An 18,882-nucleotide genomic window follows, 5' to 3' on the forward strand; every position below is an offset into this window, starting at 1 on the left:
AAGTACAGGAATAAATCTGAAAACCGTGAATTTTTGTTTACATAATTAAAAAAATAATTAAAATGTGTTTCAATTTTCATAGTAAGATAACTATATCAAGTGGGGTATCATATGAAAGGACTTTACCTGTACATTCAAAAACAGATTTTTATTTAAATTTATACATAATAGCTTTTGATTTATCGTGCAAAATGTCGAAAAAATATCCGAGTACAGAACCCTCGGTGCGCGGTTAGCCGGTTTTTTCAAAATAAGTATTATTCCCAAAAGGAGGTTTAAAGTAACCGTAAGGCATATAACCCTAGTGCAATATGGTTGACAATTAATTTCAAATGAAGGGGATGCTACCCCATAAGTTACGGAGCGTATCGTTTATGCTATGTACACACTAGCGAACCAATGAGCCGGCACTAATGTGCGCACGCCCTTATGGCTGGTAACGATGATGTGATGATTTTATTTATTGATTTTATTTAGGAGTATCTCGATCTTCTCTGTGTATTTAAAAGCCGACATATTTCCGCACCCAAATTCAAAAAATCGGTCAATGCAAGTTGGACTCGCGCGTGAAGTGCTATTTCTTGTATAATCGTACAAAAAACACCTTTTAATTTTTAAATTTTCATGGCGGCCATTTTGAAATATGTATTTTATTATTTATTGCTAAAGCGGCAACAAAAATACATAATCTGTGAAAGTTTCAACTCTCTATGGTTTACGAGAACGAGATACAGACAGACGGACGGAATATTTTACATTCAGCCATTAGTTAATGAAAAAGTGATAGTGGTGACCAAAATTACTTTAATTAAAAAAAAGCTATAAGTAAGTTTTTAATGCTATAAAAAACCTTCATAAAATATTCACAAATCGATATCTATAACTCGCATCAACAAATACTAATTCTATATCGATCGACAGTCACAACGGGTCATAAATTTAATAAAAGAAAACTAAAAAAAATAATTCAATGTAAATTTCAACGTATCGGCATTCAAATACAACGGTCACCAACAACCGTGAATTAGTTCTAAATAATTAACCTCTTAACGGCGCGTGCGCGGTTCAGAACGACCCTCACCCCTCCGAAAATAAAATAAAGAAAAATAAAATAAAAATTGTCTGAGTGGACTAGGGTTCCGTAGTTTTGTTATTAACAATGAAAATTCGGAATAAACCTCAAAATTATTATAACAATATTCATAAAATAATAATAATAGTAAAGCCCTTTATTTACTGAACTTTTAACAAAAAGGATTAAAATATTTAGGAAAAATAAAATTAAACTCGGTTCCGAGTCGGTTTGAGTGAAATCTCGGAATAAAACTCAATATTTGAAATATTTTCGAGTGCGTATCTATCTTTACTTTACTCTTTATGCACACTCTTATTTTTTATTTAAGTACTTTTAATATTAGATATAATTTATAATATTATTTATCATGTACCGGTAAAACAAACTGCTAGAACATGAAAGGCACTTCCGGCTTCCGTTTTCCCCGCCAGCTACAATATTGAGACCTTCAAAAGAAGAGTGGATAGGAAGGCGCGCTCCAACTTAGCCTGGATCATCACCTACTATTTGATGTGATAAATTAGTGTGGTATGATACCTAAATTATTAAAAAATACTCTTTGATTAAAGTGACTGTGACAAACAGACGTAGCGATTTGAGGTTTCCTAATTTAACAAGAGAACCTTAAAAAACGCACCCCGTATTCAAATTAACAAAGCAGTACTGTGTGTTCCGAAACAATTATTTTATTCGTGACTAAAAATACACCCTATTCTGTTTAAAATTAACGACAAAGTCCGTTAAATTTCAACCTTACGCTTAATTACATATGGTTGAAATTTGTGTGTGATGTAAATAGGTCGGTCGGTTGTAAAAGTGATGTACGTGTAATCGAAGAAAAAAGGTGGCACGCGTGCTGTCGTACGCGCAAGTACGGGGTATCTTCCCTTGCGATCGTAGGGTTACTAGTGACGTAGTGCTACAGTTATCGATATTATTTTATTATCTTGTATTTCGAACGGTTGTATTCGTGTAGATCAGCCAAAATATGAGGTCTTTTATTTTCTTAAAACAAGTCGTTAAAAAACAAGTGTGCCCTGCCAAAAACGAAAAAGTAATAAAAAGTAATAAATTTTTTATTTATTTATTGCCAGTATTACTTGGGATGGTGTAAGGATTCTAACGATATCCCATACATCCAAATCGGTCCCGGCATTTAGATTATTACATTCCAAATTAGGTGGATTAGAGAAATTCACATGCAATTCACACACAATATAGCTACTTACATGAATCCTAAAAAGATTAGAACACTTCTTTTTTGGGCAGTAGAGTAAAATTAGATAAGCAACTAATATTTCATGCTGAAATCCTTAGTAGTACATTGTGATACGAGGGTGGTAAGTAGGTTATTACAAACGAGGTGACGTTTGTAAGCCCGAGCCGTAGGTGAGGGTTTACCACCGGTCGTGAATTTGTAATAACCTTAACGCCTGTGTCATACGACGTTTTTCAATACAGTTGTGAGAAAACAGATTATGGATTTAATTTTCTTGTAAAGCCTGTACCACAATGCATCTATGTCCCTGCACCAGCTTTAGGGCTTTGCCCTGTTAGAAATTTAAAAATAAAATAAAATACCCGCTACTGAACTACCCATATTATAATGCAAAAATGTGTTGCTTGTCGTTGAGCAACGGATCAACGTAACTCGAATAATCTCGCTAAATCTATGGGAATCAACTATAGTGATGCATTGTAATAGAGGTCACAAAAATAACGGTCAAAAGTCAATATTCATAACAATTTTTATAAAAATATCGATAGAGTGATTCCCCGCCCTCAAGTCAGCGCATCCCTGCGCGAGTGGCGCGTGCGCAGGTGCCGGTTCCGCTCCGCTCGCCGCTTATCGCTCACACCTGGGAGATGGCAGATTACGCTTTGTGCTAATCTACCTCGTACCTATGCCACCCCTTAGATATAAAAGATATAGATGCAATCTGTGTCTAGGTTCTTTGCTTTTAGAATTTTACTTTTACTAGGGTAAGTTACTTTAAATACTACTAGCCGATACCCGAGACTTAATTCGAGTGGAATTGGAAAATAATCTGACGTTTAATGTTAGTCGTAATTCAATAACTCTACTATATTAACCATATTATTTAGTACAATAATTTTCAAAAGGAAAAGTCTAAAATCACAGTCATTTATTCAAATTGGGTACCTACTACCTACTGTTGTACACTTTCTGATTATCAAACAATGATGTAAGTAGTGGTGATCATAATTAATAACGTTAACTTAAAACTAAAGATACGAGGGTAGGTACCAAACGCGCCCAAGTCTGAGAAGAGCCCACAACAAACTCAGCCAGGTATTCTTTTTTTTCATTATCATCACTTTACAAAATCACTTATACTTATTAAAACTATCAAAGCTGTTTGGCAACTCGTTCCCAAGCTTTCTTATCATTTAAATAATCCTTTACATTGTAATAGGATTTTTCAATCAGTTTACGTTTTATGAAAAAAACTTTACCGGTTTCTTCGCATTCAAGTCACGCATCATCATAAAAATTATCATTTTCATTCTCGTTTTGAGCGAAAATTTTCAAAAACCGTGTTTTCTGTATACTCGAAATGATTTAATATACAATAAGCATCCGGTGCCGTGTTCAAACAATGACTAATTGGGCTACAAGCAATGGTTACATGCTGTAATCGATTGCCAACAAAAGAGGCTGTTTGAGGATGTACTGCCAGAAACTGGACGTAATTAAATGAATACATATTACTACCTAGTGGTTCGCTCCGAACCGAGACCTCGCGGAATCCCATAATTCCCATAAGATAGTTTTGACTATTATATTGTAACAGAAAATAGCGCCATCTATTTACATTCGGCGACAGGGTCTATCTAGGGAACAAGTGTAAATTAAAATAACACCCCCGACAATATTAGTGAAGGTTACAGTAACTAGAAAAGAGCTGATAACTTTCAAACGGCTGAACCGATTTTATAGCTAAGAACACTCTCGATCAAGTCAACTTACAAACAAAAAAAAAACTAAATTAAAATCGGTCCATTTCTTTAGGAGCTACGATGCCCCAGACAGATACACAGATACACACGTCAAACTTATAACACTCCTCTTTTTGGGTCGGGGGTTAAAAAATATGTCGCAAGAAAGCCTGTAACGCTAGAAAAAATATTTTATTTCTGCATTCGCTTCTATGAGAGCCCCCCTGAAATAAAGATTTTACAATTTTTATACAATATTTGGCTGAAACCCATCAGTTATATTATGTTTAATTACGTTCTGTAATTCAGAAATAATAATTCGGAAGGACGGATGGACGGACGGACGGACATAGTGCAAATTCACTAAAGTAGACTCAAAGACCTCGCTTCGCTCAGTCAATTATATCCACGTATTTCCAGGGCTTTGTCCGTCGTGGATTTGAAATTTTTATAACTCCCGCATGAACTTTTCATAACTCGTACAACGTCTTGCGTCACGTTTTTTCAGGAAAGCTGAGGGTCATCTAGAGAAAACCTATACCTATATAAAGTCTGAAGTTTTTAGGTTAGGTGTACCTTATGTTAATAAAATATGTGTCAGTCACCCCGCCTCATACCTCGATTGCCATGTCGACCTGTCGCAAACTATAGGAACATCCAAATCTGTGCTACAGATTCTGACATGTGGCGGTACGTGTGCGGTAATTTTATTATTTCATGAATTGGCGTGATAACGGCGGCGCCGCGAGCCGACTCCATGCCGACGCGTGTCGATGGACTACTTAGTAGACACAGAGTAGCTTGCAACAGAGCTTTGCTGTTGTGAAGATTTTTTTTTTAAGAATATTAGCCATTTAATCATGACTAAGATTCCCCTTGCCCCTCCAACTAAGCGTAAAGCTTGTGCTAGGAGTGGGTACGACAATACTGCAACGGGTGGGGTTTGAACCGCCGACCTTTCGGATTTCAATCCGCTCCTCAACCGTTGAGCTCAACCGTATTAGGTAGGTCTAAGGCTGAGATTATAATAGAACGCACTTTGACTTTGCTCAGACTTAAGACACTGTTAAACCGAAACAGCGTTATATAGCTAGCATAAGTCTGTCTCGTTTTAACTGAAAGTTATGTCTAAGCAAAGTCAAAATGCGGTCTATATATTTCAACTTAAGTCTGTCACCCAGCTGGGAGCGGGTGCAATGCCATTCTCTCCGACCCGCTCTCGATTAGGACACAATCCACGCGTCTTCCCTCCAATTTCTTGTAAACATTAAGAGCTTGTTCTACACGCTGGCCACCCCGCAGGACGCACCCGCTCCCACCTATCAATGCCCAACAACGCCATAATTATCGCGATAATCAACGCGTTAAACTAAGTGGCCACACTTAAACGGTTAAACGTCTAATTATCTAACGCCAAACGGCATTGTGAATGTCGCTGTGCGTTGTTCGAGGCTACATCTACGTTTAACGGGAAACGCCGTTGAACATCGCGTTGTTGGCCGTTAATGTCGCCGGGACATCCGAATGGGAGGCTGACGTCTTACCATTTGTCTATCATTTTTGTTTGTATCATTTGCATCAGGTACTTTATTTATTTTAGTTAATCCTGCATAGGTACGTTACCTAACATGTCACATTACTCTGTGCAACTCAAATGAATCTTACAACGACATCGCTATCCTCCAAAATTACATAACCCTCTTTTCCATGAAATACAAGAAGCGAAAGGTATTTTTAAATCGAACGGGTTATAAAACATTAGAGGGCCGAATAAAGTCGGCATCCTTTGTAATGCGGTTGGTAGCTAATTTGATTGATTTCGTGTTCCCTTTGAGCTCAGTAATTGGCGCTAAATAGATATTATCGAGTGATTTCAGTCAGATTAGCTAATGATCTGAATTTGATGTAAGTGAGTACCTGTTTAGCGCTATAACACGAAAATATTTGATTGATCATCATTAGCCATTTCGAATCAGTGCTAAAAAGTGCATAAGTGCACTTGCTACTTTATTCTTAACTAGATCACAAAAACATAGTGAATTTTAAAATTTTCGTGTCCATGTTTATTCCATTGTATAGTCCATGATATACAAGGAACCAAAAGCCTAATTTGCTATAATACGCCAAACCAAAGAAATCTTGTATGGTACATCATGCAGCATGCGACATGCACCCCCCGCCCTCTCACTGATAAACATGCAGGAAAACCCAGCCACAAAGCAAGCCATACGCACCAGTACCACGCAGCACCACCACACAGCACCACACAAATCCCAAGACGCACGTTTCGCCCCGACACCGGGGCATCCTAAGGAGATACGAGTAGACCTAATAATTGCAAAGTCCACCTTTTCCAGACCTTTTCATTCGTCTTTCTTACCTTTCATTATTTCATACCGCTTTTATATGAGATTAAAAGTATAATAAGGCTTTAATTTGGCATTTAAATATTCCATCCTTATCCCTCATCCCGCATAATATCCTATAGGACATGATACTCTGAAATCGCGCAACAAAAGCCACTATAACTCATTGCAAATCAGAATAGGGATACCATTCTGCCTGATTCATAATGGGATATATCCTGGTACAATAAAGGCCACTCTAATAAGAGCTTAGAGCAGGTTCTTATGTAGGAAACAAAACAATATTGAAAGTTAGCTGTCGCTTGCGATTTTGTTTGCTACATTAATTATTTAACTAGATGTTCTTTCCTTTCTCGTTAACCTCATTGCAGAACAAACCAACAAACAAACACATTTCGCATTTATATATCTATTGGTATAATAGGAAACTCAACGTTTTGTAGACAAGGTGGTTGTTACATTTTTTGTAAAAAAAAGTAGTTTGAAAACGCGGGTTCAAAGATTTTAGGTACATACGATCGTGTTCAAGGCCAAAATATTATGCGTCGTCAACTGCTGGATACAGACCGTTTAAAGGTATAGTCCTGTTGAATTTAGATTGAGTTTTCAGGCTCATAAATGACGGTCCCGGTTTAAAATCTTGGCTTGTGGTCGCCCCACACCGGACGCATCCTCGCGCTGGATGAGGAGGGATCGAGCAGGTTTACATTAAAGCGGAAGTCGTCAGATAGATGGGCGTAAGCCGACAAATTGGGCTTCCGGGCAAATTTCCCACTAGCCAGAGAAATTACTGAATATTATTAAAAATATGTTTACAAAATACTAGCTGATTCCCGCGACTTCGTCCGCTTGGACTTAGGTTTTAAAAATCCCGTGGGAACTCTTTGATTTTCTGGGATAAAAGGTAGCCTAGGTCCGTCCCCGGGACATAAGCTAACTCTGTACTAAACGTCAGAATCGGTTAAACTGTTGGGCCGTGAAAAGGTAGCAGACAGATAGACAGACACACTTTCGCATTTATAATATTAAGTTTGGAGATGGATAAGTTTCCCTAGTTTTATGATAATGTTTAATGAACCTTTTATTAATCGGTGTCTTCGTGGCGTCCTTATCATTTCTGAAATTTTTGGCTCCAACAAAAAAACTATTTAACTAATGAAATTTATAAATTCTTGCTTATAATACAGCATTATTAGCATAATTATGTCGTCCATATCAATTTCGTTATGGCTGACAAATGGTTGATACTTAAATATGAAATAATGCTTACCCCTTTCACGAACCCTTTTATATTGACTCCCGGATTTTAGGCGTTTTTATATTTTTTGAGCATTAAAATGCAATAAATTATGTATTTATGAAGTTTTATCTGTATTTAACAGATATGGGGATGATATTTTGGAGCAGGTTCGTCCTTTCTGTTGATCATTGATAGCAAAGCGGCTATCGATTGTGTTTAATGACTAACCTTGTACCGTGGCTTTGGTCGAAATATTCTCAAAAAAACTGCAAAATTCTAAAATCACTCAGTAGGAGAACTGCTGACAGGAATGAAAACTTAAAAGTATCAAAAAATGAAGAGCTGTTTAGGTACTCAGACTACCGAAAGCATCATATCAAAGCATAACACAATCTCGAAATACCAAGGTGTCTTTGGTTGAAAAAAAAAAATCTACAAATTTCTTTATTGAAATGCCGGATTTTTTAACCCCCGACCCAAAAAGAGGGGTGTTATAAGTTTGACGTGTGTATCTGTCTATCTGTGTATCTGTGTATCTGTGTATCTGTGTATCTGTGTATCTGTGTATCTGTCTGTGGCCTCGTATCTATGCGTACTTTCAACGTTATTGCTATAATTATAGTTGGCTAGTTAATATATACGGCTATGATATACAGACAGATGGCTGAAGGACAGACAGACGGACAGACTGACAGATAGACAGACTGGACGAATCTATGAGGGTCCTTGTTTTGCTATGGAACCCATAATACTCTTATTTACCTGCCTAAGCTCTAAATACTAGATATCTCAGCAAGTTCTAAAGTTAGAGCTTTCTCTTCTCTAACTTTATCAGAATTTAGATAGAGGATACTTAGTTTTTTTTTTACTTACGAGTATTTAGGGGCTTTTATATCGAAGGACATGCTTGTAGTAAAAATCTCTGCAAACTAAAAGAGTAAACTTAAAAATTCATTTTTTATACCTAATCAAAAAAATTATAAATATGTTAATATAGATATGAATAATCAGAGAAAACAAAAGTGCGAAAGTAAAGGAAACTGAAATAAATCCCGTGTGACCGAGATAATGATCGAGTACCGTCAGATTTATGCCTTGCCTTAGCATTGGTATCAAGATTATAAGCTGCGAGTTGAAACAGATGCGACAATAAGCATAAAACTACATAATTTACCTATTTGCAGGGATTGAGTGGTATTTGATGTCGTGAAACTCTACCAGAATTTGCTGAGTTATTATTTTCTTGAGTGATGAAATGAAACAGAGTTCTAGCTACTTGAAAGACACGCTTTACATTGGTCGTAAAAAATCAGTCACTTAAAAGTTTCTTTCTATGTGGTAAGATTTCAGGAAAATGTGTCGCAAAGTTTTCAATTCATTCAAAGACTACACAGTTACATTAGTACACAATGTACATAGTAGTATTACATTTTTAAATTTCCTGGCAATATGAATATTAAATTAACTGAGACAGAATTTCTGAGACACGTTATTTAAAAGACTGACCATTTTTCATGCAGGTATAAAAATAAAACGCGTGTTTAATAATAGACTTATAATAATTACTAATAGCATAGAACTCTTTATAGTAAGAAAAATGTTTTATCTCACACACGTATTGCTTAGTTTACTGGTTCCTGCTAAGATACAAAAACCAAAGTCAGATTTTATTAGATAGAGCTTGTTACGCTGATACTCAAATTTATATTTAACTTAAATCAACCAAAAAAGGACTTATTACTTTTATCAGCATGTAGCAAGGATTTCCTAACCCAAAATTATCCAGTATCAAATTCAAAGTTACCGACTGCTTTGATTTGTCGCATCTGCGCTACCCACTCTATGCCCAATATCTCGTCGTATCGTCACCGCATTATTTTCGTATAAATCACGCGTTTTTTCCGCGACTTTATCAAACGACAAATATAAAACTGTCAACCGTAGCCGCTGAATAAAGGATGTCGATATTTAAAAAGCCGTTTGAATCATTTCGTATAAAATATACCTCGGTTTTCAAATTCGGAATAAATTTCGTGTCACCTGCGCCGGCGCATCCGGAAGAAGTGCGCTGTTTTGTCTCTGTCATTTGTATTGCTCTGTCCTTTTCTTTCGCGAGCCTTTTTACATGTTTTATTGCTTGTTTCGATATGGCTAAAGAGATTTAGCTAAAATTAGAGTAGCTATTGAGTCAAACCATTCAAGCGCTATTTTTTCAAGTTTAATAGTGGCAACCTCTGTCACAATGTTTCTATATTCTATGACCTTATAATGAGTGAGAGATTCTAGTTTCGATCAGTTTGTTAAGTTTTTTTAACTTAAGTGAGGCTTTGACGACAGCTATAATATGGGTAAAGAAATTAAGGGTCTTGATATAGCAAGCGCCCCGGGTGCATGAACGGAACGCTGTAAAGACAAAATGTATCATACATATACATGTAACACTCTTCTTGGAACGAAATACAAGGACAACAAGCGTCCGCTTTTTACACCCGTTACATAGATACCTTAGAACGTCATACATTTTGTATTTACAGCGTCCCATCCACGTTTGCTATATCAATTTCCAGTATGATGCATCGTTTAAACAGATTTGTATTGTAGGTCTATTAAACTATCGGTACCAATACCTTAGTATAAATGGTATCATTTAAAATGCATCGTTATTCCTCTCTGATCTCTGACATCCAATTGCCATCGAGAAGCAGCCAAGTGGCACTTTTTGTTCGCTTATGACTTTATCCTATCTGTCACTAAATAAAGTTTTTAATATCCTCAATTTCGGCTCCTGTAGAAGATTTGTGTGGAGATAATTTTGGTGGGTTTAAATGCTATAAATTACCGTACGATATGTTTTCATAGATAAGTCGTTTGATAGCGCATGGCAATTTGTACGGACACTGTTGACAGGTGATCTAGGCTTATACTAGGCCCAGCTGAGTCGTTTTAGATATTCGTATATATTTTACCCGCGGCCTCGTCCGCGTGGATTTAGGTTTTTAAAAATCCCGTGGGAACTCTTTGATTTTCCGGATAAAAAGTAGCCTGTGTCACTTCCCTATGCCCATGCAAAAAACAACGTGATCCGTTTTGAGCTGATTGAAGGACAAACCAACAAACAAACACATCTAACTTTTCGGATTTAAGTATATGCCTTTTAACTCTTGAGAACTTTAATGATGAAGAAAATCTCATGAGAAAACCTGCCTACCTAAAAGTTCTTCTAAATGTTTTGTGAAGTCTGCCAATCGGCACTTGGCCAGCGTGGCGGACCATGGTCTAAGCCCGTCTCATTCTGAGAGGAGTCCTGTGTGACGTATGGGGATTAGAATTTGGAACAAACAGGTTGGGCCAACGATTCGCAGTGGTTTGCGCGCGCACGGTGCCAGTTGATACCAGCCGGGCGATTCAGAACACTCGATTCGGTAAGTTGTCGTTCGATAAGATGTAATTCTCAATGAAAAAATACATCTTATCGAAGGATAACTTACCGAATCGAATGTTCTGAATCGCCCGGCAGGTTCGATTACGCGTTATTAAAAAACACGTAGTAACGGCTTTCACAACGTTACACCTGTGCTCAGTAGTGCGCCGGCGATGGGTTGTTCACACAGCCTAACCACTGATCCATTACGATTCAGAAAGTTGGAACATACAGGTGAGAATTTTTACTTAGCGAGAAATTAGTAAGTCGAAACAATTCGCAAGAGGGGCCGATTGAACAATTACCGCGCCGAAGGTCAATCAAAATTGAAGTTAATCTTAAATCGGGTTCACGAGTTACGAGCGCACAGACGGACGGACAGGATGTGTCGCAATTACCCTGTCGGCTAAACTAAAGCAAGTAAAAGTTGAATTTAGAACCAATTTGTTCGGGAGTTATTTTTGCACCGTGATGCGAAAATCGGTGTAGAGGTACCCCAAGTACCTACCTACCTTTTTACTTATCTTTTTTTGGATTAATTAGTAGTAGATATTATAGTAATTTCAGTTTAGAAATATTGAAATTAAATTTATTTATTTACCTATTAGTGGTTCGTACCTCTTGCAAAAGTAAAAAACTTGCAGTGTTCTACATAAAAGTATTAGGTACTAGCTGACGCCCGCGACTTCGTCCGCGTGGATTTAGGTTTTTGAAATCCCGTGGGAACTCTTTAATTTTTCGGGATAAAAAATAGCCTATGTGCTAATCCAGGACATTATCTATCTCCATTTCTTTCAACCAAATCCATCCAGTAGTTTTTGCGTTAAGGAGTAACAAACATACACTCACACATAGTGTGAAGTGTGATAAGTATCTTTTCCGATGGTAGAGAACCTTTCATGTGCGAGTTCGACTCGCACTTGACCGGTTTTTTATTTATTCAATAAAATTAAATATACTTAATAACAACAACTTAAAAGTTAAAACTTAATCATAGGTGTACAATAAAACGACGCGCACAAAGGGCAACTCACCTCTACTGGATAGGTTAGACGGTCAAAAAATCTTACTTTTTATGGGTCTGCCAAAAAATACAACATTGGTGGTAAATCGTAAAAAGTGAATCAATTAAAAAAATAAATGATGACCTCAAAGCAACACCCATTCGGTAGTCCGAATGAGTTATAACAACATTATTACAATAAATATTCCGTAGGCGTGGTCAAACTCATCAATTGAAACAAAATGCTAGTTTTTTCCCAAATAAACTAAATTTTTTAAAGAAAAATGCGTAAAAAACGTCTTCCGGATGCGAAACGAACTTCCATACAAGGGTTCCGTAACGTTTTATTAATTAAACATCTCGTAAGAATTTTAAAAAATCTTATGAGACTTTTCACCGTGCTTTACCACGCCTCATATGTTGACAGGAGGGCTGGCTCATTTTTTGCGCAAAGAATCAGCTTGGCTGTTCAGTATGGAGACGCAACCAGTTCGCACTATTTCACACGAGCATGATTCTTACATTAAATTAATAAGGTTTCCTTTCATTTTTATTGTACTATGTAATACTGTCAATTTAAAAAATACTACCTGATGGTTACCTGCCTGGCATCAGCGATGTAAATGTAAATCCATATATTTTCCTGGCATGCATTACAACGAAAGTTAGAAACCTTCACGTAAGTGCCAACAACAACATAGTTTCCATTCAGATGAACAATACGCGAATAAGCTACGTCTGTAAATCTACCACCGCACCGTTTCGGAATGTATATTCTACTGAAAAGAGCCGGCAAGAAATTTAGCAGTTGTTCTTTTTAAATCATAACAAGTTACAATATGTAACAAGTAAAGAACACACTATACCATCTTGTGGGTTGTTTCCATGCAAAGTTCTCGAAAGCTTTCATCGAATATAGGTTAGTTAGTTTAATTTTTCACTTAGTTAACGAGGAACCCTAAAAATCTTTAGCAAAAAGTTCAAATTGTATTATGATTCAAACCTCTCAATTAGTTTGAAGAATTATTTCCTTAATCCAATTGTTTTAAACTGCCGTTTTTAATTTGTTTTATATTTCCTGATAAACAACGAAAAATATAATGTTATTAATATAGGTACCTAATTTAGGCCTATATCAATCAGCTTGAAAGGTGATTTGGGGGGGTTGCGGGTTCGATCCTGGTTACGCTAACTTTTCGGAATTATGTGCCTTTTAAGGTTATATTAATGTACATGTAAAGACCGAGATCTTTACAGTTATTATCAGCAACATGTAGTGATAATGACCGGGACCAACGCGATGGCAACATGTTTTAAGTAACCGAAAGGGCCAAATTCGAACCTCCGAAGTCGGTCACCCATTCAGTTACCAACTTGGGCCAACGTTGCTTAACCACCGCAATCGATGGATATACGTTGTAAAAAAAACAAAACATGCCAAATAAATTAAAAATGTTCCTCAAGGGTTGAAGTGCATTCACGTATTATACGGGTCCGTAAATATACAAATGCGTTTATTGTATGTACATCTAATAGGCAATTGCCTATGTACGCGTGCGTTATGCCTCCTCGCCTATTGGTCGCGGGTCCACCAATCCGGTACTTTTGTTGGTACTCGTACTTGATAGTTACGCATGCGCATTGAATAGCTATGAGTTTCCTTTTTTTTTTGAGTTCCGTGCCTGTGGGAACCGCGGCTTTTGTTGCTTTTTTTTGCTTTTACCGAAACGTATATTTCTGGAAGAGATATTTATTTTTTGTGATCTAATTCTGCCGTAATTATTAACTAAAAATAATACGAATTAAGTAGTATTTAGGGCTTTCGAATACCGGATTTTTTCAATTCCGGTACAAAAAAAAAAATTGATACCGGGGTCCCGGTATTGGTTTGTAAAAAAAAATGAAATTTCAAAAAAAAATGATTTTTAAAGAAATGTTTCCGTATAAAGTAAGTAGGTACCACCTATACGGAACTATAAAAACTAAGAATTACATCAGCCTATATATAAATGTCCACTGCTGGGCATGGCCTTTCCAAGAGCGCTCCAGTGCCTAACTAAACCTACATAAACTAGGAAATATAAAAAATAATATACTGATAAAAGTAGAGTAAGGTAAAAAAAATTGAACATGTTGATTCGTCGTTTGATGGCGGTTAATATTTTTTTGCAACAGAACGTAACAACTGCTATTCACTATAGGTAACACCGTGGCGCTAACAAGACATTTAAAATTCACACTAAAAAAGCACACGTCATGCAAAAAATCCACAATTTACAATGCAAAAGACAATAATAACACCCTAATAACAAGTTATCACACTCTCAAACGAATCGCGTATGACTCGTCACGAATTTGACAGCTGTCAAAAGTGACAGATCCCGCGTATTAAGACGTGTCAGATGTACGGAACCAATGATTATCCCCGCGCATCGCGCTTTAATTATATAGTAAGGAGGAAAAGGTGTTAATAACTGTATTTTAATATTGATAATGATATGACGTCTTGAATTTTTAAGGATTTTTTGGTACAGTTTTTACGAAATGGGAAGAAATTTTTGTTTTAATTTTGTTTTTAGTTAAAATGGATTAATTGTGAGGGATGTAGACTAATTTTTAAGAGTATAATTAAAATCTTAGCGGTAAAGGAATCGTAAATGCCGTTATTACGGTAGATTTTTAACAAAAAAATTGTTAAAAAAGTATGGATTATTAAGGTTATATTCAAGTATTTAGTTAAAAAATAGAGAAAAGGTATTTTTTTTTAAAGTAGAGCTTATTTTTCTGTTAAAATAATCTCTTTTGTCTTTTAGATTGAGCTGCGGATATTATGCATGAAAAGTACACCTTTTTAATATTGATTTGATTGTATTTTAAGGGGGTAAGTAGAAAGGAGGGTGCAGACATGTGCAAAATTAGCATACCTCTGACGGATTGTCCTGTCACTCCGCGTGATATGTGATCCGGCCTTATTTTAGTTTGCTGTAGGTAAAATTATGGTAAAAATCGGTCAAGTGCGAGTCGGACTGGCACACGAAGGGTTCCGTACCATCACACAAAAAAAACCTATTTTTTTTATTATCTGTTGTTATAGCGCCAATAGAAAATACACATTCTGTGAAAATTTCAAGTATCTACCTATTACGATTCAAGAGATACAGCCCGCTGACACAGATAGACGGACGGACGGACGGACTTAGTAATAGAATAGGGTCCCGTTGGCATCCTTCGGATACGGAACCCTAAAAATCGGGTAAAAATCCTCTCGCAGTCTAGCAGTTGCGATATCGAAAGCTGCAATAGCTGAAGGATGAAATGAAATTAAGGTAAAAACATTTTTTTTTAAACAATTATATACTTGTATCCTAATATTTTTTTTTTTAAACAATAATAATAGTAGTATCCTAATACTAGTATAACCATAGCTATGTTGGTATAGGTACCTAATGAAGTCGTAAGCTAAGCTAAATTTTTTTTGTAAGTAGGTGCTTATATAACTAAATATTTTTTTCAAAAATCATCAAAAATTATCACCCTAATCCTGATCTCAATTATTTGTAGTAGGTAGGACTAAGTAATTAGATATTATAAATGTGAACGAAGTTAGGTCGTTTGTTAAATAGATACATGGGTACTCCTTAACGCCACAATGCCTTAACCGATTAGGCTTTTTGGAATGGAGCTTAGACCCTGAATTAGCACATAAGCCACCTTTTATCCTCGAAAAATCAATGAGTTTTCGCGGTATTTTTAAAACTTATTGGTACCTAAGTATCCACTCGAACAAAGTCGCGGACATCATCATCAATTGAGACTAAATAGGTATAAAGCCGTGATAGTCTAGTGGTAAAGACGTCTACCTTTTATTCGGGAGGTCGGGGATTCAATCCTGGGCACGCACCTCTAACATTTCGGAGTTACTTATGTGCGTTTTAAGTACTTAATTAAATATTTGCTGTAACGGTGAAGGAAAACGTCGTGAGGAAACCTGCATGCCTGAGAGTTCTCCATAATGTTTTCAAGGGTGTGTGAAGCCGGCGCATTCGCACTGGGCCAGCGTGGCGGACTATAGCCTAAAACCTTCTCATTCATGGTTGATCATGATGATGATGAAGTATGTATAGCTTAATAAGCCTCGTTGGTATACCTAGTGGCTAGCTTATTCGCCTGATACTCATGTGGTGCCGGATTCGAGGCCCGAGTCGCACCTAGAAGTTAGATTTTGGGTCTGAGAAACCCAAAAAATTCTCAGCAGGTAAGTAGTAGGGGATGTACCTGTATCATCTACTTAAAATTTCGAAGTATTCTAGAAACAAGTGTAAATTAAAAAATTTTAACACCCCCGACAAGTGAAGGTTACAGTAACTAGAAAAGAGCTGATAACTTTCAAACGGCTGAACCGATTTTCTTGGATTATAGCTAGGAACACTTTCGATCAAGCCACCTTTTAAACAAAAAAAAACTAAATTAGGAGGGGTCTCTCCGTCAATCGCTCCATACAAACGTAGTTCCAATTTCATTTGAATATTAAGCAACCAAAGTCCATGAAGTTTTGCAGACATATTCTAGAAACTAATATATGCCTGTGGTTTTCCAGATTTCTGTTAAAATATTCGGTTTCAAAGTTAACATACAAATCTTTGAGGCCCTGTAATTTTAAAACTCCATATTTTAGAAAAATCTAAAACACCACAGGCACTAGTTCACAGCAAAGGCATATTAGTTTCTAGAATATTTGGTTGCTTAATATTCAAATGAAATTGGAACTACGATTGTATGGAGTAAGTGACGGAGAGAGCCCTGTTAAAATCGGTTCATTAGTTTAGGAGCTACGATGCCACAGACAGATACCTACTACTAGGCCTTTTGTTTCTAATTTCATTAATTCACCTATGTAAAACATTAAAAAATTTACTTTTTTTAATTAAGTTTTCATTCATTGCTATTTTCTTAAGAATATAACTAAGTAGGTATCTAATTAAAAAACTGTGACAATTAGGTAGGTTATTATTATTTACTTATGTTATTTTATTTAAATAAATTCTATTTAAACAAAATAACACAGGAAATGAAAGGAATAAGGATAAAACAATTCAAAATACAGATTTTACTTTAGCAAAACAAACTTTTTATTTACAAAACATCTTTATCATTCTATAAACAATCTATCTACTAACTAATAGCTGCTTAAATTTAATATAATTAAACTAATGCTTTCTGATGGAATGTAAAAGTTACAAATAATACTGTAGCGGCAAGATGATTAACAAAATTAGTTTAAATCTACTATTTTACACAGTACTAATTTTCAAACTACGAATAAATAGTAGTATTATGTAAAAAGCAAGATAAAATACCATTTCTTGTTTATTATTTAGTCTAATTAAAACAAATAAAATATCACTAAATAAATAAATCGGTAGGACGGATTACATTCACTAATACTTTGAAAAAACTAAACACAAATCGATTACAAATTAAACAAAAAGAGTAGGTAATTAGTAAGCGTAAACTTTTCTACGAATACTACACAGCTTTTCACTGAAGTTACTTGAATTTCGTATTAAAAATGGACGAAAAGGATTAAGGTACAAGATAAACCCTAAATGGTAACGAGTATTACGGTACTTAATTAGTTAATAGTTAATACTAAGTATAGATAATAAATATCCCTGTAACTAAATACTAACAGATAAAAATTTGGCAATATTCTCTTTCAAGTTTCAACATCGAATCTCTAACTAAAAAGTAACACTATTATTAGACAATAATTCATAAATAATAATCGTCACATTTTACATAACCTACTAAAATATTAAAGAAAACTAGACATACCAAATTATTGTAAAAGTTCATATAAAGCTGCTATGTAAGTTTGCGCCATTTGCAGGGTCTCGTATTTGGACAGTTGACGATCAGCACCAAGCGAAGGTAGGTGTCCACGGAGTCTATCGAAAGCTTTGTTCAAATTCTGCATCCTTCTCCTTTCCCTTGCGTTTGCAGCTAAGCGTCTCCTTCTTAATACAGCTTGACTGGTTGCTCTGCCTCTTCTTTTCCCAGAGCCTTCTAATTCCACGTCTTCAGAACTGTCTTCTAGAACTAGATCGTTTGATAATCCTCTATAAGCTATGTGATTTGATTCTTGATTGCTCCCGTCCATAGATGGTGTAGGCTCCAAACTTGACCGGCCAGAGTCGGGCGACCTAGGCCAGGCCAAGTAACATTCTTCAGTAGAGTATTCCAACATTACATCAGTTGGGAAAATATCCTTTTCGGTATACATAAGACGATGTCCGTAAGTTTCGGCGGCCATTATGAAATTTCACTACACAGGTGTTCACGCTACGAATTCCCGTAGGGTTCTGGCGCCCCCGGTTACCTGTTCCGCTTATATATTTTCCAGGGTAGTGGGAAAGGGTGAGGTGTAGGTTTTTACCTAGGTGTGCAAGGGATGCACGGAGGCTTCGAGAGGGTAATTTGAGGCCAATCATCATTAATTATTTCTTCCCTGGGGCAGTGCGTGTGCCGCCTTTGCGGTATTGTCTGTTACACTTTAACTTCGCAACCTATTTTCGGGCTTTTGTAACAGTTATATAACAATGGAGTTAATGATAATATTGAGGGCGAGTTACAACGCGTATTGATATTATTTCTAGAGGTTACAAAAATGTATTATAGCTACCTACTACGAAGTTCAGACGTCATATTATTTTTTATTTTAAAAAGATTGTTGATTAAAATTATAAACAACTTGAAAAACAAAATTTAGGTAGCTGCTGTTGTTCAGCTGGAGTTTAGTTTAGTTTCAGTAGATTT

General features: G+C 36.1%; 1 protein-coding gene across 1 annotated transcript; it reads right to left on the bottom strand.

Moving 5' to 3' along the window:
* Positions 1–17,861: 17,861 nt before the first annotated feature.
* Positions 17,862–18,404, bottom strand: LOC123868851 (protein atonal-like). The gene has a single exon (XM_045911494.1). The coding sequence runs from the start codon at positions 18,377–18,379 to the stop codon at positions 17,906–17,908; it is 474 nt and encodes a 157-aa protein (XP_045767450.1). The 5' UTR covers positions 18,380–18,404; the 3' UTR covers positions 17,862–17,905.
* Between the last annotated feature and the right edge of the window lie 478 nt (positions 18,405–18,882).

Source organism: Maniola jurtina, chromosome 10, assembly GCF_905333055.1.
Source record: "Maniola jurtina chromosome 10, ilManJurt1.1, whole genome shotgun sequence".
NCBI lineage: Eukaryota > Metazoa > Arthropoda > Insecta > Lepidoptera > Nymphalidae > Maniola > Maniola jurtina.